This window comes from Lissotriton vulgaris, chromosome 4_1, assembly GCF_964263255.1.
Source record: "Lissotriton vulgaris chromosome 4_1, aLisVul1.2, whole genome shotgun sequence".
Taxonomy (NCBI): Eukaryota; Metazoa; Chordata; class Amphibia; order Caudata; family Salamandridae; genus Lissotriton; species Lissotriton vulgaris.
This window is the reverse complement of record NC_141691.1, coordinates 254,672,706-254,700,098: the sequence shown is the minus strand read 5'-3', so window position 1 is coordinate 254,700,098 and position 27,393 is coordinate 254,672,706. Positions and strand designations below refer to the sequence as shown.

Genomic DNA, 27,393 nt, shown 5'->3' with positions numbered 1-27,393 from the left:
ATCTATAACTCCTTGCGACATGATGCGTCATACTGTAAATATGACGCATCATTGGTGTCGCAAGGAGGGCGCAATGAAAAGTGACGCATCGCTGTTTTCACGCAGCGATGCATCACTTTTCATAAATGAGGACCTAGATGTTTATTGCTACTCATCTCAATAGTACATTTCTCATGAAGATTGGAAGGATGAACGTTTGAATGAACCAACCAGAATTCAACCGCATACCCCTGCAGAGGTTGAATGAATGCACTGAGCCACGAAATCTTTCTCATACCACGCCGCAATGATATATTTGATAGATGTAGACACAGATCAACATACCACCGTGTTGCGAAGCAGAACATACACATTTCCCATATGCCCCCATTCAGCAGGAGCCTTCGCCCTATAATGAAGAAGCCCAAACATGAGAGCCGAGCCTATGATCGCTAAGCAGCATTGAGAAAAGCCGTCCTATATCTGCCACAGATCACTGAGAGGTGTCACTCTGTGTCTGCCAAGGAATTATTGGAAGTGTCATTCCCTTAGACGGTGTCAGCTTTGTGAGTGTTTTGCTGTGAACATGCTTTCTAGTCGCACTTGGGGCTAGCGCCAAAACTCTGGGGGAAGTACTCCTGGGAAACCAGTTCGGATTTCTATGCTATCTCTTACTTTTTTTGTGGACTGTCTTGTAGAATGTTTTCTCCGCTTTCCAAAATTTTGAAATGAAGGAAGAAAATGTAATAGAAAGGTGTTGACAGCAGCTTAGGAAAGGGTATGTGCCTAAATGAACGTCAAACGAGTAAACCGCTTCGAGTGTTCTGCTACCTAAAATAAATTATCTGTATTCTTTTAGAACTTCAGTCACAGTAAGTATGCAGCGAGAGGGGATTGTTATCTTGTCAGCTGTTCTCTAATGTCTTAATCTGCTGTGCTTGCATTGACTCGGTATGGCAGGCATATCAACATCAAATAGATTTTCTCAAAATAATGTTCTATTCCTATTCACACTTCACAAGCCGCTTGAAAGTGATGCCACCTACTTTTGAGTCTCATAATTATTTCCTAGCATGTCTAAAATGCTATTATTTTTCTTAGTTTAAAATATATTAAGGCATGTAAGTAAGGGTTTTATAACATAAAGAAATGCTTTTTATCTAATAAGCGCACATTTGGGTGGGTGTGTGGGTGTGTTTGTGTATCAATTGTTTTCACATTAAACCCAACACCTTACACATCTTTATTTATAAATGTTTTACACCAGATAGGAAGAACTGATAGTCTCTCCTTGAGAGAAAAACATGAAAGAGAAGCATATTTAGTTTACACAGAACAGTTAGAATTCAACCTTGAGTATAGCTAACTGCGTTTTCTTATTAAAGAAACCAAAAATAAAGAGATCTCTGAAATTAGACCCCGATATGACAAGCCAAAATGGTGTCTATTTTGTGAGAATGGGTCATCAGATTTTCCTTCAGCTTTGTAGAAAGATCTTGAGCTGGCACCGATTGACTAATGAGATGTGAGCAGTACACTTTTTCTATAGCAAGTGTAGGGCCTGCAGCCTCTGAGCAACGAAACGACATCATAACAATGTAAGTTACATTTTAAAGCCCCCAGGGGGTGACTGCTCTACAATAAATAATACTGTGCTGGCCCAGGTTGCATCATGTGACCAACTTGGTGGGTAATCCCAGTGCCCCCGAAAGGAGTACAGTCTACAAATCAAGTCAACTGTGGTGTTGTCAAATGCACAGCCTCAGTGCACCTTGGATCCTCCCGGTGCACACATTCAGCACAGTGTGGTACTAGAATATCGTTAAACAAAACAATTGTGTCTTAAATATTATTTACAAAAACATCTCCGCATTAGAGTTAAAAATAGAACTTTCAGGCCAAAATAGGAAGATACTTCTGTATCCAATAGATATTGAGGACGCAATAGTTCTACAATATGGACGATAGATTTTCTGACTCAACCGTCCACACACGTCTTCTGTTTACCCATCAGAAAGAATCAAATAGCTCTGCTTGGCTGAATGTTTCAACAATATCAATTCTTCTTCAGATTTGTTATCACTCTAAAAATATTTATTTTGGTTGCTGTACGTTTATTTGCTGTGAGTTCTTTATTTACTTCGGTAATTTGCCAGCAGTGGAACAGAACACAGCGCCTGTGGGGCACGTCAATGTTCCAAAGCCTTGAAAAATATGACTGTAGTTTGAATTGTGCCAATTCTTGCCATATGCATGGATATTGCTACGTGGACGGGCGTATACATAACTGGAACAGACAAATAAGTACATTTCTGCTGATAGGCTTCTGTTCATCAAATGTGTATTCTTTAGCAACGAGACCTCCTTTGCAAATTTGAAATTATATAATCTACAGTTATGTAATTGGATTGCTGTTATTGGATTGCTGTCTTCCCATTGGGCATTATTGTAGAAAGAAGTGTCAATTTACTAAAGGACCTTCCTGAACAATGGCGTTTTTTTCACAAATAATTGTATTCCTTAGTATTCTGGAATTCAACAAACACCCTTCCTGGAAGGAGTGAGAGTGTTTTCTTCAATCAAATGAAATTTCCATCTTTCTAAGGACGCTTCCCACTATCAGAAGTCTTTCATCAAGTACAATGTATTAGAATGAATTAATTTTACACGCTTACATCACCATCCACAGTGTGCGTTTTTTACAATTTTTTACAAGCAAATTAACATATAAAGAAATTGAGACTATGGATTATTGATAAACAAGCAGGTGAATAGATCAAACGGTTAGTCCATCATGTATGTGACAATATCTAGAATTAAAGATGGGTAACAGTGAATTATGGGGATGTTTTTCACCCAGAGGTTCTGAGTGACATCAAAGTTGTCTGTGTTGTCACTCACAACACAGTGGTTAAAACCATCACTGTAATTCATATTTACTCATCTATAATTTTATGTTATGTATGGCCCCCAAAATCATCAGCCCCTGCTTTCACCTCCTGCGCAGTGGAAGAGGAGTAATGGGAGGGCAATACATAACATGGCCTCTTGTAGGAAATTAGATCCCTTGTTTAGGGGGAATGAAACCCTACTCAAGCTGCAACCACAATTCCTGTCAGGATGAAGTCATTTGGAAACCTCAAATTAACCTGTGCTTAAACCTCTGGTAGCTTGGCAAAAAGCAGTCAGGCTTAACCCACACACAATGTGTAAGGTATTTATGTAGCACACCAAACAGTAATAAGGTGAAAATGTAACACAAGAAAAATCTTGTACAAATTTCGCGAAACATAGTAAAATGTAATAAATTATTTGACACGAAAACAACAAAAATCTAATCAGCAGAACCAAAGATATGCAATTTTAAAGATGTAAATGAAAATAGTGCCTAAAGCACTAAGCACCAATTTTGGTTATCTGGTCATGCCAGATAAAGTCACAAGTTCAGACTGTCCATGATGGAGCGTTGGATACAGGGACCGAGTTGAGCCAGCTGAACAAAGTACCTTTAATGTGGGTTGCAGGGCATTGCGAGTTCCGCAGGCCTAGCAGTTGTGAGAAATGGATCTGACCGTTTTTCACTGCCAGGACATGTAAAACTTAAAAGTATGTGTCCAACTGTTTAAACAGACTGCACCCTGCCCTATGGGCTGTTCAGGGCCTACCCTAGGGGTTACTTATATGTATTAAAAAGGAAGGTTTAGGCCTGGCAAATATATATTCTTTATTCGATTAGAAATATGATCATTTATAGAGTTAAAACAATTTATAGGTATAAAAATTTATAAACCAATATTTCATAAAATCATATAAAAGACAGACTATAGCAGCACCAAATGAGAATATATAAAATACATGATTCAGTTCCCAGGAACTATATTGATATGGATTACCGAAGTGTAGAAGGTATTGCACATGGCTCTTTAACCTCTAGTTTTTTAAATTTTAAAGGAGGGTTTGGTTTTGAAACTTTTATGAATGCCATCGAACCCCCACAGGCAAAAGCTTTGTATGTTCAATTTAGACTTGGGGCCCTACCTCTAAATTCAAGAAGAAGCGCATGGGGCAATGCAGCTGTAACACCATTGTGCTCTACATGTCACACCCGATCAGAGACCCTCGATCATTTCATCTTTTGCTGTCCCACTTACGTCGACTACAAGAAAACCTGGATAACTCCAGTCTGTCGTCTACTGTTGTTTACATATCCCAGTAAACCACTACATATTTTTAGATCTGACACCACAAGGTGGCTTGTTTTTGCAATATCGAGATTTTTGCTGTTTGCCTGGTGGAGAAGGTCCAAACTGTCTAAAAGTGTCCTCGAAAATACGACTGGTCTTTTATATGATTTTATGAAATATTGTTTTTTAACTTTTTATTGTTTTATACTTATGAATTGTTTTAGCTCTGTAAATGATCATATTTCTGATTGAATAAAGAATATATATATATATATGTATACCAGTTCCACAAGTTGCTCAAAATGAAGTGCACTCGCACCAGGATAAAATAACTCTGCAGTACACCACCAGACAGTGTTTAAGTTCTTTTTATTTACATTCCCCAACGCCTTTCAGATTCTCCCATCCTTGTTCACGGGCAGCAGCATTTGGATCCACAACAATCTCAGGGCACTCTCATTAAATACCCACAATTCAAAGTTCATTATCAACAGGTGAGACAGAATACCAAGCATTGTGGGATACGAAGTCTTGTTTGTGATAAAACTTCCCAAGTGCCGCTAAATACCTCATATTATGTTAATGAACCATGATAAGTTCTGAAAACACACAGTGCTGTGATGCGCTAAATAACGCAATCCAGTGCTCTGCCAGGCTCCACAGTAATGAGACCCCAGATCCGCTTTCCAGATATCAGCGGAGGTGCGTTTCCATGGCAGGGCTGCCGTGCATATACCAGTTCCACAAGTTGCCCAAAATGAAGCACACTCGCACCAGGATAAAATAACTCTGCAGCGCACCACCAGACAGTGTGTAAGTTCCTTTTATTTACATGGCCCAACGCGTTCCAGATTCTCCCATCCTTGTTCACGGGCAGCAGCATTTGGATCTACAACGTTCTCACGGGACTCTCATTAAATACCCACAATTCAAAGTTCATTATCAACAGGTGAGTCAGAGACATAATACCAAATATTGTGAACTAATAAAGCTTCAGCATGCTGCAGTCTACGTTGAAGAGAAGAAATAAAAGGACACGCCTGTTGGCAAGTGCACTCTGGGAAATAGCTGAACTGCAGTGTGAAAGCAAGAAAACTGTTGAAGTTTCTACCCGTGATCAAACCTCTTATGAATGAGAAACAGGGTGGGTGGTATTTTTACCTGTGCAGCTTTCCAGAGTGATTAAAGCATTTGTTTACAACTTCCAGCAGGCGTCGGTGTACGTCACTGTCAAGGATCAGTGAGGTGGTGTTTATATTTAAGGGTATAGTAGCATTATAGTTAGGTGAATATGTCAGTGTTAACAATAACCTTTTGAACTAAAAAACACTGATATTCCCCAGTTATAGTTAGCAGAGTTAACTATAATTGTGCCCCAGCCATGCACTGCTTATGACCTTACATATTACGTCAATCATTGTATCTTCTATTACATCATTTATGACATCACTGATGACATCTCAAAACGAAATAATTGATTACATCTCTAATGACATCACCCAAGCTTCTTTTGTTCACATTGCTCTATAAACTAGTATGGCTTTAGAGGCCAAAAACTAAGTACACAATAGATCAGAATAATATAAAGCTTCATTAATGGTATCACAGATACAACTCCCTTGGGTGTAGAAAGCATGGGATATGTGTAACATTGACCCTATACCATACACTACACGAGTAGCCTAGTTCACATCAAAAATATATCACAGATATATGGAAAACCATCATAGGACAGTGTTCAATCTGTATACAACTGTTCATAGAAAGCCAAATCCTCAAGATGCTCAACATCTGTTCTAAAATGAACGCCCGACTATGGACAGCTGTTATCTGTACCAAATCCCTCACAGTCACGTCATCAAACCTACATTAAGTAATTGAGAAATTAAGTTGTTATGAGTAGAAAAATGGGTACTGTAAACAGTGTTTACTCTATGGATAAAGTTTACTCCGTACTACACTGTTTACAGAAAGTTAAACGCTCATGAGAAATACACCACAGAGTATTAAAAAGTATCTGCTAAGAGCATTGTACATTCTATGCAACACTTGTCAAAATAGACACTGTTCGCTATTCGTGTCACCATTTTGTTTTTGTTACTTCAATGCCCGGGAGTCCTCCGGGATCGCAGCAAAAATTGGCAATGTTTTTTTAAAATTTTGGCCCGTGGGGGGCCCTGTGGATTCTCCCTATAGGGCATAGGGGAAGGTTATCCTTACACTGCCCCCTTATATTATTTTATTTTATTTACTTCAGGATAGGGGACTAAGTCCCCAAGTCCTGTATTGACTGCCAGCAACACTTTTATCATGTTGCTGGAAACCTATCAGAGAGCTCACTCCAGCTGGAGTCTGGCTCCTACAGAAGCAAAATGGCCAAGGAAATAAAAAGCTCCCTGGGCCAATCAGAATGTTCTATTGTTTTTAATTGGTTTGAGGAACTTTTGCAAACGTCCTTCAGACTCAACTGTTCAGATATACACATATATTTGAATCCTAAGTTCAGCAAAACCTCTGAACAGATTTATGACACCATTGTCAATTCTTCCCTCACTGAAGGCAATTTACCACAATCTCTCAAGACAGACCAAATGCTCCCACCCCCAAAGAAACTTACAGTAGACACTAATGACCTTGTCAGCTACTGGCCTGGTATTCCATCTAAATTTGTTTCAAATAATTTATGAATAACAAATATTGTGTAAACTATATTGCAATGTCAAAAATATAATACAACAGAATATAAAAGGAAAGAATATTATTGTTTTTTTAAAAATTGTTTTTTTAATGCAAGTCATGCTTATTTCTGTTTTTTAATTATTTCATGGGGTTTGATGAGTTTTAGTGTTACCAGTTGATATATTGATGTTATCTAAGTTTATTTATTTTTTGTGTGTTGGTTTTGATTTGGTAATATTTTGCATATCTTTATGTCTTTTTTGGCATGTTGTTGGCTCTGTAGGAGTATAGTGCGGGGAGTAGTTTAAATATTTATTTTTATTTTATTTGAAATATTTAATCTTTAGTTTGTTAATTAGATAAGTAATTATGTAATGTTTAGGTATTAGGTAAACAATAGAGTACTCCTTTCATTTGTTAACTGGTTAGTTAGATAATTGATTGTCCTGATTATTTGACTTTTTGTAATAATGTGTGTATTAGTTTGTTAAATAGTAGCTAGTTATATAAATCCTTAGGATTTTTTTATAATAATTGAAGTTTAAGTTTTATTATTTTAAAAATGAATGTGTGCTGTTATTGTTTCAGTTAGTAATTTAGTCATTTTTGTGGTATTGGAAATTTAGGGTATTGTTTTAAATCTATTATGTATTTCTTTTTTAATTGATAACATTTTTTATATATTATATGTATAATTGTACATGTTAATAAATTAGCTTTTAATATTTTGTATACCTTATATACTAATACCAATGTTTATAGAAATATCTGTATGCCTATGTATTTCATATATATGTACATTATGTTGTATTCGTTTAGGATAGGGAAAACGTAATCTGACTGCTGCAAAGTGCAACACTTTCCTTACTTTCCTTACAATTGCTTACATTGGAGTGGGAACATAACCCCTAGAAAGTCCAACACTTTTCCTACAGTTGCTTTTGTTGGAGCAGGGATCACAAATCTGATGCCTCCAAAATCTAACTTTTTCCTTACTGTTGCCTAGTTTGGCAGTGGAACTTCGAAGTCCAACACTTTCTTTAGTGTTACTCATATTGGACTAGACATAGTAAATATACCCCCTCCAAAGTCCAGCACTTTCCTACTGTTGCATATATTGGAGTCAGATTATTAAATCCAACCCCTACATAGTCCAACATTGTCTCTACTGTTGCTTACGCTGCTTACGTTGCAGTGGGAATATTAAATTGATCCGTACAAAGTCTAACACTTTCAAAACAGTTTCTTACGTTGGAGTTGATGTAGTCTATTTGACACCTCCAGGTCTAATTTTTGTAACCAATACTTAAAATTTTTTATTTAATATATAGGGGTCAATTCCGATGTCGGACGGACTCGGGTCCATCGACATCGGTCAGGAGCCATAACCGACCGACCTGCTGTCGTCGGTTACGGCCCTGCTAGTACGATGCGACCAGGGTTCAGTCACACTTGTATATTTCACAATGCAAGCATACATTCCGAGCGGAATGCATGCTTGCATTGTAAAAAGCAGGGATGCAGTTCATCCCTGCACCCTGTGGCCGGCACCCCAATGTGCCTGCCACCAGGTGCAGGGATCCACAGAGGGGCACCGTAGGTGCTCCAAGGCTGCCCTTCGGCAGCCTCGCACCTATGGGGACCATACTGGGGGCCCCAAAGACAGTTTCCGACTGCCTTTTGACATGAAAAGGCAGTGAAAAACTGCCATCATACTCCCTCGGTCGCAAAGAGGCGGCCGTGGGAGTACTGAAGAATTTCCGGATGGCGGACGGGCTCTCCGAGCCTGTCATCCGCAATCCGGAAATCCAAGTCGGATTCCTTTCCGACCGAGCCCATCAGAATTGCTCGGTTTGAAAGGAATCTGGCCGACACGTTCCGATTCGGTCGGAAGGGCTCCAACCATCGTTCAGAGCCCTTCGAAGCAAAATCAGAATAGGCCCCATAGTCTTTTTTTAAATTTTAAATGGTAGTTTAATGGAAAATATTTTGATTATTTGTTTCTGTAATAGTATTTGCAATTAATAATGTTTTCCTTTTAACAATATTGTAATATTTTTTCATGTTTACACATCTAACATTTGAAATCATAATTAATTTAATTAGTATATTATATTTTGTACTTCTAAGTAATAATTTTATTTATAAAATAACAATTGTGCAATTATTTTAAAGTATATTTTAAGTTATACTTTTTATATATTTTTGAAATGTATTAATATTTCCATAGCTAATATATGATTTAAAGTAACTATAGTTTATAATTGCTCAAATTAAATATGTTTTCTTGTTTTTTGACGATATAGTGGTCTTCTATAGATTTATGTTGCAGATATTCTTGTTGTATACGGTTTGTTGTTATTAGTAATAATGATAATTTGTAAATATCTTTATTTATTACAACTATTTTAACTCCTTAAGTGCTGATGACGGAACCGCTCCGTCATCAGCTACTGGTGAGCTGTGCTGATGACGGAGCGGTTCCGTCATGGCCCGCTCGGCGCGCCTGCGCGACGCGAATTTCGCGCCTACGCTGACGTTCTATTGAGCGGGGCGGGCCATGACGGAACCGCTCCGTCAGAAGCACAGGTCAACCGACGCTGGTGACAGAGCGGTTCCGTCACCAGCATGCGCCCGCCGCGCGGCCACCCCGCCCCCTTAGCACTGTGGCGGAATAGCCGCCGCAGTGAAGGGGTTAAAGTATATATTTTTATTTTCTGGTTGTTAGCTATATTTTTGTATATAATAAGTATATTTTTTATGTAACATTATTTTTTAAGTCAATATTGGTTTCAAAGTTGATATAGTGTATAACAGGTAACATTTGATATACAATGGTCTTCTACAGATTTTTGTTCCTGATATTTTTGAATTTACATACTTTGGGCCTTATTACGATGTTGGGCGGATGTTCTGTTGCGGAATCGGGTCCAACCGCAGCATTACAATACGATCGCGCATGGTGCGGTTGCATACTCCCATTTTTCTATGGGAGCTTGCTCTGCAGCCAAAAACTGGCTGTAGCACAAGCTCCCATATAGAAATGGGGGAATCTGTTCATCCCTGTACCTAAAGGTGCCTGTCACATGGTTCAGGGATTGCTGCCCCCTCGGCCCCCCACGAAGGCTGCAGGAGAAGGGTGCTCTTCTAGGGGCCCCAAAAGTCACTTTCCAACAGGTTTTCCATGCTGGAAAGCCCAACATGGAAATGCTGTCCAAAACGGACATCGTAATCCCGATGACGGAAATACCGTCCATAGGGATTACGGTTTCACTTTTGACCGCCTGCATTGTAATGCAGCAGTCAAAAGCAATAACCATGATGTGACTCGGAAAGCCTTCGGCCTGTGGTCAGAGGCTTTCTAAGTATCATCGTAATGAGGCCCAAAGTATGTCACCAATGTATTTGCTAGTCCTATTTCATCACATAACCACTGGCCCATCAATCATTCAACTCCCATTGTCAAAATCATCAAAAAGGAATGCTATGCTCAACTTCTAGATCAACACCAGCCATTTCCTGCATGACTATCATACACATCCTAGGCAATGCCCTCCTGACTACAGATGATGACCCTTGGCTCTTGATATTGCTGGACCTCTCAGCTGCCTTCAACACCATTGACCATCCTACCTTCATCCACACCCTATCATCTTCATAGTTCGCCAGAGGTCCATACTTTCCAATTTCAACTTTGAAGCCTACTTGAAGCCATTTTTGTATCCACTTGCTGATACCGGCATCAACATTCATGTAGATAAAAACTCTACCTGAAAGTCTCCTCAGCTCTAGATATCAAATGACTCATTCACTACACCTCATCCAAACCTGAATGCCCAGCACCTACTTGAAGCTCAAGAACAACAAGCAAGAAATTTAGCAAACCTAGCTCAGTGATAATAATCTTGACAACTTTGAACACCAACTTTCTCCTATTGCCAAATCACTTAGATTCATCCTGGCTACCTACCTCACCCTCAAGGATCACATTACAAGCAAAGTGTAGATGTCTTTGTACCAACTCACTCTACTGAAGAAGGTGAGACCATTCCTCTCGGAAAGTGACTTTAGGACTGATTTCATGCTCTCATATTCTTGCTTATGGATGGTGGAAACATCTTGTTCCTCCATGGCCTTTCAGACTCCACACTGGCCCTGTTATTGGCATAATACACACTGCTGCATGCCTCTTCAATGGCTTGCAGGAATATGATCACATCACCTCATATTAGCTGGAACTCACTGGTTCCTGTTTCTGGTACACACTATCTTCAAAACCAATGTCTAGTAGCTTTCAAGACATCTGCAAACAGGACACTATCAGACTGGATAATAATAAGTATAATAGAGAAAAAAACAAGGCTTGCAGGTCTTTTCCATCTTTGCACACAGGCTCTATAACAACATCCCGTATCGGTCAAGACCTCCACAACTCTGCTCCAAATCCACTAGAGAGTTGAAGTCATAGCTCTTTAAAAAGAACTACCTCATGATGCAGTAGGGCTACAGATTAGGTGTATGTCGAATTCCCCTAGTATCCTTTGATGTACTAATGCAAAATTACCTGAAACTACACGTAAATGTGTCAAATGCTAATACGTCATTTTGTGCTATAGTTTGGAACAAAATGCATCCTCATGTCAATGAGGTGCGAGGATGTATTTAAACAAGAGTACTAGAAACAACAGCTGTTCACATTCTGCTGTTCCCATGTGTTCATTGTAAATTTTTACGGTGAACTGCACCATTAATGGTTATTTTTTACCGTAAATGGCACTTAATTACGCAAATTGGTGTAAGGGCATAATATGGGAATTTTGTGTCACAAGTCTTACACAAAATTCCTGAAATTATGCAAATTACAATGGCATAATTAGCATTTCTCCTAGTCCTACTACAGATTATCTACCTCTCAAATAGTTTGTTGACTGTATCCTTGCCTTTAACCTTGTAGAACGCTGAGTTGGCTTTGGCTGTGTTTATGCTATACAAATACCACATACCTACTTAAATGGTTTTGAGGGCTACAGCCAAGGAAGCAGATGCAGGTGTAGGTGGGATAAGTAGAAGGGAACAGTGGTTTAAAATGTTTTAAGGCACATGAAATTATGGCAGGTAAGTCCAAGGGACCAAATCCAAGGACTCACAAAATCAACATGGACTTTGAGACAGAAGAGAGCAAAATAAGGGAGGAAATGGACACAAAGAGTCTCTGTGGTAGATGGGAGGCAGAGATTGTACAGAGTAGGATCTGGATGGGTCGAATGGGGTCTGAATAGTGGTGAAAGGGAGATATGGGGAGCATAGATGGAGTGACACTGTTGGAATGGCGGGGGGGCACATGAGGAACAACGTGTGGAACATAGAGGCATATGTAGACAATGTCACAAGCAGGGATGATTGAGTTGGCATGTATAGATTTTACTAGAGGGTTCTGCATATATTTTGTTTATTATACATGGGAACACATCAGTTGCCCCACTTCGATATGTGTGCCAGCTTTGTGGACTGTAAAGTGTGATATGAGCTACAAGGAAGAGGGTACTGTGCCAAGATGGGGTAGCTTCCACTAATACCATTGTTGTTGCTGCAACTATTCTGTCCAGCAGGAATTCACTTCAGCCTTTCCATTTCCTATCCCTGCCATGGCATTTCCATAGTACCTTGTGAGGTCTATTACTATTTGTTCACACTGGCCGCTTAGTCCTCATTGTCATTGGTTTGCTATCTCAATATTTAATTAACATTCATGTTCCACAATGACAGTACACTTTAAAATTGCAAGGATATGTTGAGCTCCATCTTACTTTCTGCTATATGGCCAATTGTCTCATTAATAGAGAGGCAATTTTTTCTGTCTATTAGCATTAAACTGCCACTATGCCAAAATGTAACAACCATTGGCAAAAGAAATAGGTCTAGCTTTGACTGCCAAGAAACTGGCTTTCCCACTTTGCCAGTGCTTGTTTTCTTTGAGATTATCTAAAGTGAAACAAAAACTCTCTCATCTCAAACTAGAGTCCCATATCAAGATAATAGCTAACACCACACAGCATCATCTTAAAACCATCAGAAATGTCAGACACTTTCTCTGCAGATTTGACTCTAAGAGTCTATTGCATGATCCTACATAGGATTGAATACATCAACTCCTTGCTTACTAGCCTATACACGACCTGACTTACACCACCGAAAGATGTGCTACATCCTGCCACACAACGTATCCCTAGCAGGAGAAAATATAATCATATCTAACCACTTTTTATACTAACTGAACTGTTTACCTCTTGAGTCTCGAAGTAGCTAAAAAACTGCCTGCATCATATATAAGGCCTTACATCTTAACACTCCAACATGTTTTTCCTTTAAACTCACTCTTACGAGAAGAATAAAAAAGTCGAAGGACTTTCTTGCGTTCAATGTACCTCAGTTCAACAAGTCTTCCTCATTGTGGCATTTATGAATGCCCCCAAACCTGGAACTCTCTTCATACAAATCAAGGGACAGCCCTGTTGTAAACATTATTCAGAAGTGGCCTAAAAATCTGTTATTAGATACCTCTGGTTACTGTGTTCTGTAAACCCTAGCACCTTTAATATTTATACTGTGCTCTCTAGATCTTAGCAAGTTTAACTATTAAACTCATATTACTATGAATGTTTTGGCTCTGTACACTTATGAACCCTAATGCCCAATGTATAACATATTTCTAACGTGAAGCCCTATGACTCTCTACTTTAGTCTGAGATGTGCTGTACAAAATAAATAAAAATAATACTCAAATATGGCTTCCCATGCTTGTGCATGCATGCAGATGTGCTTGTGCATGCATGCAGCCATCTTGGAATGGGTTTGTTGCACTTAACAAATAATATTTAGAAAATGGCCAATTATATATGTCTGCACACGGTAGTTATCAGGGAATGGTGTTTTTTGTACTTCAAAAAAACATTAAAATATGGCCAAACAGCCAGGTGTCATCTTGTAATTATAATGGTAAACTCAACAAAATAGTAGCCAGCCCATGCATTCAGATACATGCACACATGCACACCTATAGATAGCCACTTCTGAATATTTTTATAGAATTTTATTTTAAAATGTGCATGCTATCTGACGTATTTTGGAAATTTAATATATGTGCATGTCGAGACATGCAAGTGGGTCAGTCACAATTTCCGGTAGCTGCTAGGCCCTTTTAAAAGTAAATATGTAGCAAATATTTAAATAATTAAACAATTGTCCTACCATGCCCTTGCCATTTAAGTGCACTATTTTCTGTATGGATGGCTACCTTGTGCCATCACTCGCATAGAAGGGAGCCAGTGACTGAAGTGAGCTGACCCACTGCTTCAAGCTGTAGGCTGTGGTAAGTGGAAGCAAAATGTAAATGACACTACCACAGACTAATGGAAGAAGCCACTGTGTGTTTGTATGACTATGCATGTATTCTCCAAGAATTATATAACACAAATATAACATTTGTAATTATATAATTTTGTGTTATGTTCTCTGCTTGCATCCGAAGGCCATATATAATAATTGAGGGGATATAAGAAAGGGGATAATTAAGTACCTGGAGCTGGTAATGGAAGGCACAGCTTACAGGGAATGATTAAGGAGTCTGGTGAATTAAATGATCTCCAATAATTTTTTTAGCTAAATATTAAAAGCCTCTAGTGTCCAGGTGACTTTCTGTGTCTGAGCAAGAAGGGGAAGTATATTGGAGTCAGTTAAAGATTGGAATACCGCACACCAAATTAAAGTTCGACATGGCCTAAGGATGTAAGAACATTTTAAAAAGAACAGTCGGGGAAAAAGTGTTGATATGTGCATTTCTTCAAGTACCTCATCTCGTGTCACATGCACAATCGCAAAATATTTTCTGATCTTTCTTTTCTAGCATTAAGACCAAGTGAAGGCCTTACTGGAATCCATATTGTAATGTAGCCATTTAGTCGGAACAAATCACTCTAATGTGCTGTAATAATTTTAGGAATACTGCATAGAAATGTGTGTTGTGCGGAAATAAGAACTAACCAAAAAAAGCATTTAGGAGTGTGTGAAGTAGTATTACAGAAGTACTTATTTACATGCTCATACATTGCAATATGATTCAGCCACACTGAGTTCACATCTCTCACTTAGATTTGGAAGTACTACAATAGCATATGTAACTCCAAATGTGTGACATAGTACCTCTAACTAGGTACTTTCTATGTATTCTGCCTCGATAAATAGTCCTAGTGTGGTTGTTAGATTCTAGAAATACATACGTCTGCCTTGAGACTTCTAGTTTCCAAAATCGACTTCATGGTAACTAAACAAATATTATTTACATCTACATTTACATTAGCTGTCCAATCTATAGCTGTTGGTGATGAGTTTTGTTACATTATTTACAGTAGGATTGCAGGCACAATCTTTAGTTTTTCGAAGTTGGAAACCCTAGCCAACGTTTGCATATTTTCAACTGATCATTTTCGTGAAAAAATTCAAGCTAAAAGTAATGTATCAAAAACTAGAAATGTGTTTGATATTGTGAATTAACAATACTAGTCATTGGTATTGACAACACTTACTGAATGCATAGGAGATAGTGCATGATATACAAATACTAATTTTTGTCTCTTTTCTGTTTTATCTGTTAAAACAGTCTGACATCTCTGACACTCCTGCTGATAACAAGAAGCTGTGTCTGGAAGACACATCAACACTGCGCCTATTACCACCTTGCATTTCTCCAATACCTAATCACAGATTATCCAGCAATAAAGAGTAAGTTGTGTAAATGTCAGTCAATCTGACTTCAAGAAGTTGGAATGCCGTTCTATTTGGGTATAGTAGGTTATTTTAATGCTATTTGGTTGCCTGATTATTGTAAGCGACCATTGTGTATCCTTCTTCACACTTCACAAATGCAGCCTTATGCTTCCCTAAAACTATTCAAACATCTGCTCATTCAATGGCGGCAGAAGGGGAATGGTCACTATCATTCAAAAACTTGTGAATCGCAACTCTCCCCATCTGCAGGGAAATAGTGTTATAAAAAGGTGATAAGAAAACTACAATAAAATACAGAAGCAAAGGGACAGTTAGCTGTTCAATAAGTGGAAAAATCTGCAGTCAAAAATTGACAATGCTTATCAACAGTCTAACTTTTTAATACATGCTAACCACCAGCATTAGCAGTAATGGCCTCATTACCGGTCCTGTGATAATTCCGATGGATCCAGTGACAGAAGGTACTGGTTCATCTGGATTAAGAGATCTGCAGTAATTCCTCTGAGGTTGTGCAGAGTTGCTGATTCCCCCAGTAATTCCCTATTGCTGATGGTACCCTCACAGTGCAACGCATGAATGGTAGACATTATCCCCATTGCTATAATCACTGATGCTCACAATATTGATCATTTCAGGGAAGAGATACATTCAGGATAAAATTTGTGGCGCTCATAATGAAATAATAACCATTCACTTCAGTATAGGAGCATCTATAGGATATTTAGCTCACACTGCTGAGCTACGTACACCTGTTCACCGTCTTGATTTTGATCACTCATTCAGTCTAGAATAGCATCTGCTACCATAGAACTTTTTGTGCACACTTCAGCCATTTCTGTGGGTTTGCAAAAATAGAATATTTATTTCAACATTTAATATTTCATACAAAGTAAATGTGATGTATTTAGAACCAACAAAGTGTAGCTTTCGAATGGTGGCAATAGTGCACAAAAGTAAATTGGACCAAATAACAGACTACTGCTTGCATGCCGTCTTGTGTCAAATGTAGTTCTGTTTGGCCTCTAAACGGAATATTATAGTTGTATTTAAAATCTAAAATAAATCCAGAATTCTCTCAAAGACTTCTGGAATGTGGATCATATAAATTGTTTTCTGTCTTAATTTGTATGTAGCAAATTAAAACTTTGAGTTTCCAAAATAAAACTAAAACATGAAGGAAAACAGATGGCACTGACTTGAATTCTCCTCTCAACAGATTCCGTGTTAAATACTTAGTCATACATGTTGTGTTGGCATCAAGAACAACACATCATAGCAGGATAACAAGTAGTGGTGTGCAAAGTCGTAAATATTGTCACACATTTTCCCCAAATCTTGCAAATACCTTAATGACTACGCATAGTTTATACATTTTCCTCCATGTGGGCTTTAACATCAATACTTTCATATCTCCAGAAGCATAAACTGGAGCATATGCTGGAGATGGAAGGAAGTCACAGGTAACCTACAGCACATGCTTCCTACTTGTAAAATGTCTCACCCGCATTGGTCAAGAATACTGCCACTTATACAGAAAATCTCAGGGTCAGCAACAGAAATTGACTTCTTAACGGCAGCACTGGGCATCCACGCGAATCCCCTATCCTCTGAAATTACTGGGAATACTGCTCTACTAGTGGGTCTCTTCATCTCTTTGGGGACTAAGACTTTACCTATTCCTACCTCTCTTCCCCTATGACCTACTCCATTTGTCATGTTACTCTCCTCCTGTTGACCAGGTTTCATAGTACACCATTGCAGCACATTTTACTGTTCTCTGATTGCAAATCTTGATGTATCTCTTTAGGTCTCCCACCATTCTTGCTTAAGACTGCTAATCAATGCTGTTTCTCCTTCCAGATGTATTGTAATAGGATTGCATGGCATATGTTCCTTGTTTATTTTCCCTTTTTTATATGAAAATGGAAATTAATTGAACAAACAGACTTCCATACCTCTTTAAATAATTTAAAAATAACATTTTAATAAACCACCAGCACCCATCAAGACATACACAGAACAATTTTAAAGTAAACTTGAAATTAATCAGCATATCCATTTTCATCACCATCTAGCACTCGTGCTGTAATATTGCTAGTTTTCATGGAAAAGCAATGCGGGGGCTTTGCAGTAGGAATACAATTGAACTTGTAAACTACAGGTATGCCAATAATGGCATTTGCATGAGACTTTACTCATATAATAAAAACCTTTCAGAACCCTACTGGGGACATACTACAAACAGTGAACAGTGAGCAAAGATTGAGTGCACAGGGAGTAAAAGTACTCATACATTCACAAAAACCGAAGAACAACCTCAATTTGGCTCTGATGCACTGAGAGTTGTCTCCAAAAACCCATGGGGCATTTGTGTTGTTGCTGGCATAGTTATTCATGGCTTTTCTGGAAATCCCAAACCAGATTAGTAAGTATACCCATAAACAGAATGCACCATTCGATGTACATTGACCTACAGCTCTGTTTTGGCTAGTCCTGTGAGCAAAAGGTTTCCTAATTGTGGAGCGCAGTCAGGACCTGCTGCCGGAAACATGGTACTTTGCACACCTATAAATGAAGCCATTATAACATGAGTTTCAGAGGTTGGGAGTCCTGCTGATATATTGGGGCTCCCAGTCTCTCAAATACTAAATGAAGCCCCAGATTTCTGTGCATTTGAATATGTGTGTCTAGATCTACACTGGTTTAGCTTTCTGGTGTGCGTTATGCCTTTCGATTGTACTGAACAGCTGCTTTTTGCAGTCACACATACATTCTGCTTCAAGGACATTCATTATTCCTCCATTTTGCACTTCATTCTGACTTGCACCACTGATTAAAATGTCTCACTAAATTACAATTAGCCAATTCATGTTGCTAAATTAAACTATTAAGATCAAATAATTATTGCAATAAATTAGTTTTGAACTAGCGACCACTTCAATCAAATGCCACATTTTGAAGCTTTAACAGCCCAAAGCTAAGTAACAGCGTTGTTAACTACTGTACACGAAACAATTCCCTTCACAGAGTAAGATGAACTGGTTTCTGAAGTTGATGGACTAAAACCCAGTTCAGAATATTATATCCACAGTGCGGTATACATTTTCTAGATGGGAGCTGTACGTTGAATGAATAAATGAGCTTTGATTTTAGATATTCAGAATAATCTGAAAATGAATTAGTTGTCCAGACATAACAGAAATAATTTTAATGCAGCAAATTTTGAAAGAAGTTTCCAAATAAAACCATTTTATGAATATAGGTTATTGCTCAATTATGGCATTTGTATTGTCAGTGGTGACCGGTTAATTTGACAGGGAGTGGGGCAGGCGGCCACTCACTCACCCCATGGATTCACAAATGTGCACACACACACATACACACACACATATTCACAACACTTGCAATAAATTCATACATTCATACATGCACGTATCCAAGCACCAAACATTCAAAAAGATAAAACTTACCTGTCTTGCAGCTCTGGGAGAGGGAAGCCTCAGTGGTCACAAGAGGGCTGGGGCTGCTGCCTTCCCTCATCCATTACAGAGTGAGATGGGTTCAGTGAGCGTTGCTGACCCCGCCCCACTCTGTGACGAGTTGTCACTGATTGACACTCAGCCCTGCGCACTTCAGGATGTTAAACTGAAGCACCCAGGTCCAAAGAAATGGGTGATACTCCAACTCGGCACAAAGGGGAGGGACTTGAGTCATTTTTGTCAAGCTGAGGAGGTAATGCCCAAAGGGCTCTTAAATTCTCATTCTGGCAAAGGTCAACGTAGGCAGTCTGGAGCATGCACATTCAGCGCATGTCTAGCTCCTGGTTGCCTGACCTGAACAAGCTGAGTTTCTGTCAGGCTGATGTTTTCTCAGTTTGACAGACACTCTTCCCCCCTGAAAAAAGGTGAGAGGGCATGGCCCCTTCACTCATATGGATGGGCCGTGGCTGTGTATTGTGTTAGTAAACCTTTTGCTTTCTCATTTATGTAAGTGTGAGACTTGTGCATGTAATATATCTTTCTCAGATGAAAACAATAATAGTAGTAACAGAAATATATAGCCTTGTCTTCTATAACCCTCTTCAAATATATAGATGAATATACAGATTATGCAGACATTTTAGCTCTCATTACGAGATGACTGGAAAAAGTGTTGGAAGATACCGCAGCTGAAATTAGGGACTCCACCTGGTTCTCCTAGCCAGTTAATTTATAATTTACCATTTCTATAAAGTTTCTTTATGTCACTTGTCTTGGATAAAAAGTTCCTAAATCATTTTCTATCAATGTTTGATAATATGCACAGCTGTATGACAGGGTGAATGAGAAAACACACCTGCCTTTCCATATGTCGTGCTCTTTATTCCCCCTAGAAATTCCAGTAAAAGGATAACTAAAAAAAGAGAAGAGAAGCTGTTTCCCCCTCCATTGTCTCCACTCATGGATGATCCAGTCCGCAGAAGGCACTCAAGCGGTAACAGCTCCCTCATTCAGGAGGACAGCAGTACCACATCTTTGCAGTGCAGCAGTATATCCTCTTCAAAACATTGGAAAAATGAGAGCAACGCACCTAGCCCCAAAGGAATCAATGTGAGCACCTATTCTGTTTTCCTCAATGTGCAACTTTTTAATAAAACAATGTGAGTGTAATGTGAACCTTTTATTGTGAAAACGTAAGGTTTATCGACTGACGATAAAAGAACACATTGGTCAAAGATTCTGCAGTTTGGATCAATATTTTTCATAGAGAATAGCTATGCATTTTCACACATTAAACTATAGAGCCATGACAATACTCAGCACTGCATTACAGTACTGCATTTACAAAAATCCTCAGGGCTAAGGGGCTCAATGAAATGTATAAGTGGGCCACCACCACAAACACTGTGGGCAACTCAACCAATTCCTGCTCTAGTTTAACACCACATAAGTCTGCTGTTGTTAAACGCTGTAAATAAGTAGAATGAGAAGACTATAACACACCTAGCTAATGACAGGAAGTCAGTCAATGGAAGGAGATTTCACCGTTTGACTGCTAAGTCTCTTCCCTCTATTGATGAGCCCTTCTTTGAAAGTTTGGGGCTGTTTCTGATTAAGCCGTTATAGCTTTCTTTTCCCACAAAAGGTATCTTGGACAATTGTGCATTCTTTTCCCCGAATGTTGGAGATTCTAAAGGCAGCCATGGTTTGTGGATTACCTCAGAGGGAATGGAGAAAAAAGCTCAAATGTAAGATAAGATTGTTTTTTGAGGCGGAATGTGCTGTACATAAGGGTATGTACATATGTTTTTTAAAGAATGGTTCTACATATTATTTGCTTTGCTTTATTTTGCTAATACCATCCTTCGTCAAGCTTTGAGAAATAAGGAGAGTTGTAAAAAATAATCATTTTTATCACAGTTATTGCAATTTTCTAAGAGGTAGTGATTTCAACATATTTTACATTTGTGGTGGAAACATGTGTGAAATCTATAGGTAAACCCGAAAGAAATGAGTTTCTTAAGTGTAGAACACATTCTGAAATTGACCAGGGTTCATATAGATAGATCAATCAAGGTTTGACCAAAGGAACTAATGATGAAATCAAACAACAATTAAAACAAGAATGGAAAAACTGAAATAAATGACAACGTTTTCACCTGTATCTTTTTGCCTCAATGACTCTTCTGGATGCAGAGATATGTAGGGGCTGATTCACAAAGGTAAACTTAAACTTTTGGGTCAGTTTATGATTGTTTGCTATTCACAAAGGTAGTTTACCATCTAGCTTTATATGTGCAGGGACTCCACAGTCCTGTGTAAGACAATGTGCTGGGATCCGTGCAAGCCCCACTATGATGGATCTCCTTCATTCCTAGGTTTCAGTAATGTCAGGAGTTGGTGGGGTTCGCTAGTTGCGAGCTGACCATCAGCCTGAATACTGCTGCCATTCACCATGGCAAGTGAGGGGACAGTGAAATTAATTTGGGCATGGTTTCGACATATGGGCAGGCAGAGTAGGCTAAACTCATTCTGGTTCCTACTGGAGGTGGAAATACTATCTGGTGCTATGGGGTAAGCCCCAGTGCAAATATGGCCCACCGACCCACCCCATTCCTTTTCCTCACTTTTTTCTTGGATAGTCTTGTGGAACTCCAGTCTTTATCTAAACCAAACATGACTAAAAACAACAACTTACTGCGAGGAGAGTGATGCATAAGAATCTGAATATAGGTCCTTTCTGCGGGTGATGAGCTGGAAACTTGGTGCACAGATGCGATGTGTGGAAAATCCAGATGTGCTGGTGTCGATGCTCCCAGCCAAGAACAGGCACTACTTGAACCTTCCGCCACAGTGCTGCGATGCAACATTTTTCAGCCCCACAGCTGGGCCTGTGCCAGAGTCTGAACCGGTTTCTCAGATGTTGGAGACACAGTGCTTGGGACCCGGGCTGACCTGAACTTGGAGCCCCACGACCAGGCACGGTGTTGATTCTCCCAGTCACGAACAGGCGCTGTGCCAATCCTTCTGCCACAGTGCGGATATATGTTGGTTTTTTAATTGCATGGCAAGCTTGCACCGGAACAAATAGACAGAGATGGTTGCTGCATGGATTTTCATTTTCTTTCTGCAGAAAAGAACTGGAATTGGCACCACTGGGCAGGTCAGATCTCACAGCAGAGGAGTCCAGGCGCTGCAGGTGAAGTCTTTGATGGCCCTGAGACTTCTCAAAAGGAGGCAAGCACAAAAAAGCCCTTGCAGAATCTTCTAAAGCAGGATACTAAGCAAACTCGAGTCCTTTTCCTCTCCAAGATAGAAGCAGCAACTGCAGGCCAACCCAACAAAGCAGTACAGCAAAGGGGTGTAGCTGCTCCTGACAGCTCCCCAGATCTTCCCCATGTCAGAGTATTCTCTTGATCCAGAAGAGTTCCAAAAATGTGTGTTTATAGGTCCAATAATTATTTACTTTTGAAGTAGACATACCTCCAAGAAAAGTCTTCGTAGTGAACAAATCCTGCCTTCCCTGTCCTGGCTGCAGGCACACTACAGGGGGGTGGAGGCAGCATTGTGAGAGGACAGGCACATCCCTATTCAGGTGTCAGTGACAACTCCTCCCATCACTCTAGCTCTGGATGCCCCTCAGTCTGGTGTTGGGAAATCAGGATAGGCAGGACACACCTCAGCTCCCTTTGTGTGGCTGTCTAGAGTGAATTCACAAACAGCCCAACTGTCAGTCTAAATCAGATGTGTATTCCACAGACATGCAGAGGCACAGGATGCTAAAGCAAGAAAATGCCCACTTTCAAAAAAGTGTCATTTTCAAACACTCACTTTAAAAACCACCTTCAAAGAAAGATGTGTTTTCAAATTCTGAGTTCAGGGAACCCAAACTCCAAACCCCTATCTCTTCCCAATTGAAAGTTACATTTGTAAGATGTTAAAAGGCAGCTCCAATTATAGCCTATTTGAGAGATAGTCCTTGCAATAGTAAACAACGAATTTAGCAGTATTTCACTATTATGAGATGTAAAAGATACCAGTACATGTCCTAACTTTCACAAAAACTGCACCATGCACATGTTAAGGTAAGGTAAGGTACCGTCGGCCTACCGTTGGGATGTTATACATGTAGTAAATGGGAACGTTTGCCCTGGCAAGTGGGTACACTTGTTAGGTCGACATGGCAGTTTGAAACTGCATTTGCAGACACTGCAAAGGCAGGACTGAGACAGGTTTGCTGGGCTACTCATGTGGGTGAAACAATCAGTGTTGCAGGCCCATTGATAGCATTTGATTTACAGGCCCTGGGCACACAGAGTTCACCTTACTAGGGGCTTACCAGTAAATCAAATATGCCAATCATAGATAACCAATCATAATCACATTTTACACAGAGTGGAGAGCATATGCACTTTAGCATTAATTAGCAGTGGTAATGTGTCAAGAGTTCTAGAGTCAGTATAAATTGTTCAGACAAAGCAGGAGGAAGACGGCAAAATGTTTGGGGATAACCCTGCAAAAAGGGCCTGGACCAACAGGTCCAGAGAGGGATATCACAGCATCCATCATTACCCCTTATTAAGATATCCCCACAACTGGTATCATAGCATCTTTAGTAAGATCTCTTGATTTTTCCCTTTTTTATTGGTGCAGGACCTTATCAATTCTTTTATTTTGTGAGCCATATGGGCCAGCACAACGAGTTAGCAACTAGTCATGAAACCTAGGTTGTCAAAGCTGATTAGATTAACGTTTGTGAGAGAAGTCTAGTATAAAATGTCCTAGTGGCCCCAGGATAATCCTATTTAGGTTCACTGTACAGATGATTGTTCTTACATTTCAATTTTAATAACAAAAGGTTTCATCTTGCATGTTCCTTGTGTGCCTTATAGACATCAACATGAGTTTGTCTGCAACTCAGACACCAACATATGTCAGTTTAAGTGAGAATTGTGTTCAGTCTAGAGATGATTAGTATTAGTGTGGTAATTTCATGTCCATTGACTTCTGCGCTACAGATATCACTTCCTCTCCTGACATTATCATCCACCTGGGTACCTTGCTTCCTTTCTCAGTAACAATTTCCTCATATACATTCTGAATGGTGATCTATGCTTTGTAACCGCAACAAGTAACCAAAGGTCAGACATACTTTTTAGAGTTTGGTCATTGAGTAACAACCAAATGCGAATGTAGCTCAGCCAAAAACATTTGTGCTTGGTTATCATTTTTCCATCCACTCAATAGTTTAAGTTTAATATCCATCAAGATCCACGTTTTCTAAAACTGGTGTACTTTTCTTAGTCATAGCCCAAATATTGATTGAGGGATGACCCACACGTCTGCTAAACTTGCACAGGAAAGACACTGCTTTGGTACAGTGACATTAGCATTCCCATCAGTTACATTTACAAAATAATGTCAACATTTCTTTGCTGTATTGACGCATAGTAGTAATTACACATGTTCAAGCAGATACATTAAAATAAATACTTTTCCACGTTGTGAACATGCATATAATTCGTTTTTAAAGTTTGTCAAAATTATATTTTTTATAGGATGAAGATTCTCGAAGTAGGCCATCGAACAGTTTTCTTGACAACAAGAATCCAGAAATGGAAACTTGGCAAGGAAGGACCAAGCTGGCAAATGGAAATTCAGAGTCGACAAGGCCAAAAATATCATTTGACGAAATGTATGTATCTAGTTCAGACCATGGTCTCAAAGTTTTTCGAATAAAACTAAATCCAGTCTCGTGCGCGTAATATTTCCTTTTCAAATCATATTCTAACAAGTTTCATCACATATCTATTTCAGAAATAAAAACTTTTATCCCAATTGTTTTTTTTTTTATAGATAGGTTTATGAGTCTAGAGCGCAGTAAGGCAGCCCGTCACCAACAAATGTTCTTTGTCAGAAAATCCACAATTAAAATCTCCTGGGGCAGGAGAATACTCCCCAGAGCAGAAACAGTGTCATGTAGACAGACAGCTGTCAGAAGATTCATGTCAAGACCTCAAAGCACTCAGCAGTCCATCTTTCAGTGGAGTTCCAGTGGTGAGGAAAGTTAGTCTTCCCTAATATGAACAATTCTCTCACGATATAGGTGAGACCTGGACAAACTAGTCCACTATAGCTATAGCTGTTAGGAACCCTCATTTTTTTAATAGTATTCTTTGTTTGCATAGCCTTCCAAATCTATTCGAAGTTTGGGTTCTAAAGTTTGGAGATGTTCATTCATTGGCCATTAAGATACCCAGCATCATAGCAAAGCACAAATTATCTGAGCATCGCTTGCAGAGAGGATGGTGGGTGGCTCTTGCTTGCTGTCTTATATCTTTGCCTGTTTTACCTCCTCTCTGGTAACTGTAACGAAATGGAAGATTTTATTGTGTGTAAAATGCACTTAATGGCATGGCTGTAATTTATTTAGAGAAGAATATTTAACGCGAAAGCCTGGCACTGGACTAACCTTCGTCTTCCCGAATAAAGTAACTTATTTTTTAAAGTATTTCGAACCAGCACTTACGCTGGGGTTTAGAACTTATGCAACAACTTACAGGGAATTTCCTCACAACAAGCTAATTTAGACCAGCAGTCCTTTTGGGAATGTTAGATTTTTTAATGCTAACGGTGAGGAATAAATTAACTGTGGAATGTAACAGCAGGGGAGGCTTAACAAGACAGCACTATAATTTACTCCCACACAATTGGCGTAATTTTAAGTAGGGTCCTGTGCACAATTTTATAGAGGATCACCTAAAATATGACTAATATTGCCTGCACCACAAAAATAGAATGGCGCTGGGCAGAGTGGCATCTCCCAGAAAAGTGTGAATATCCTGGAGGCTACACTACACGGAAAAGGCAATTTGCTTAAAATGTTCAAATATTTTTGCATGGAAATGAACGTTGGTAAATTATGTACCTTTTTTAAATTTCTTTAGGATTCACAATGCAGATTATTATATGCAAGAAGCCAAGAAGCTGAAGCACAAAGCTGATGCACTGGTATGTCTTTTTCATTTTGATTATTGTTTACTTTTAGAAGCTGGTGGACTCGACCATAATGTGAGGAATTAATAGTAAAGCTTTGTGAATCACAAATCCATGATTTGTTTTGTTATTGATGTGTTGGGATAGCATTGCCAGCAGAAAAGCATTACTGTGTTTTTGCCTCTGTGTATTTATGTCGGCGGTGACAAACTGACCTGTTGAGCTAGGCCTCATTTTTCAATAAACAATGGTAACTTTCTCTAATATTCATTTGATCACCTTGTATAGCTAAGCCCGAGCAGGAAATCAATCCCCAGAGAAATTATGTGAGGGGTTATGTTTAGAAGCAGTACCCCACAATAGAGCTATTAAGAAGTTAAGAATGCATTTGTGTTAGACCTGACATCCTCGTTGTGGTACTCCCCCCTAACGTTTGGCCTTCTTTTTGCTGGTCATTGTGGGCCCAATTACAATGTCGGGTGGACCGCAACCGACTGACCGTCAGTTGCGGTCAGCCGGACATCTGCCCCTGCAGTCCGCTTGCCACATTACGATGTGGTGGGAGTGTAAGCCTTGGGTGGAGGGATTGTCCACTTCTGTTCCAATGGGCTCAAGGAGCCCGTCATGGCATCAAAAGAGTCACAATCCCATAATGAAGGCGGAGCCAGCCTTGACTATGCCATCGGGATTATGATGCCACTTTCCGACAGCCTTTCCATGTCGGACTTTCTGATATGGAAAGACAGTCTGAAAGTGAATATGGGGGGGCCAATAGTAGGGCCCCTTCCCTCCCGGCCCTCTGCTATGGGGCCTGAGGTTGCCCCTATGGTGACCCATAAACATCTCTGCACTGTATGCAAGCACTGCATAGTACCTGCCACATGGTGCAGGGATGTTTGAATGTTTCAATGTCAGCTTGTGCTGCAGGCCTTTTCCGCCCGGCGCACAAGCTGCCATTGATGTCTTCGACTGCCCATAGGGTGGATGCATCCAAATTGTGAGGTCGGAACCGCGCCCTATAGTCGGGCGGTTCCAACCCGTAATGGTGTTGTGTGGATGCAAGTCTGCCCAGCATCGTAATTAGGCCTGTGTGTTTGTGTCAGGACTCGTTAGTCGGAGAGATGTCTTCTGTATGGCCAATAAGAAGTATGGGTGAAGCTAAGCTTTCCAGCAATAAGGTGTGAAGCTATTTAAAGGTCTTGGCTGGAAACATGACTCTCATTAACTCACTACAGATGGATTATATACACAATATTCTATATTTCAAAAGTCAAAAAAAAAAAACGTAGCTC

The 27,393-nt window shown here is 39.5% G+C and overlaps 1 protein-coding gene across 1 annotated transcript in view; it reads left to right on the top strand.

The window, feature by feature from the left end:
- Positions 1 to 27,393, top strand: part of AFF2 (ALF transcription elongation factor 2) — a 941,751-nt gene that overhangs the window by 844,518 nt on the left and 69,840 nt on the right. The window contains exons 12-15 of the mRNA XM_086918613.1: positions 15,499 to 15,620; positions 19,999 to 20,215; positions 24,664 to 24,800; positions 26,053 to 26,116. Coding sequence (XP_086774739.1) covers positions 15,499 to 15,620; positions 19,999 to 20,215; positions 24,664 to 24,800; positions 26,053 to 26,116 — 540 coding nt within the window. The remainder of the gene's footprint in view (positions 1 to 15,498; positions 15,621 to 19,998; positions 20,216 to 24,663; positions 24,801 to 26,052; positions 26,117 to 27,393) is intronic.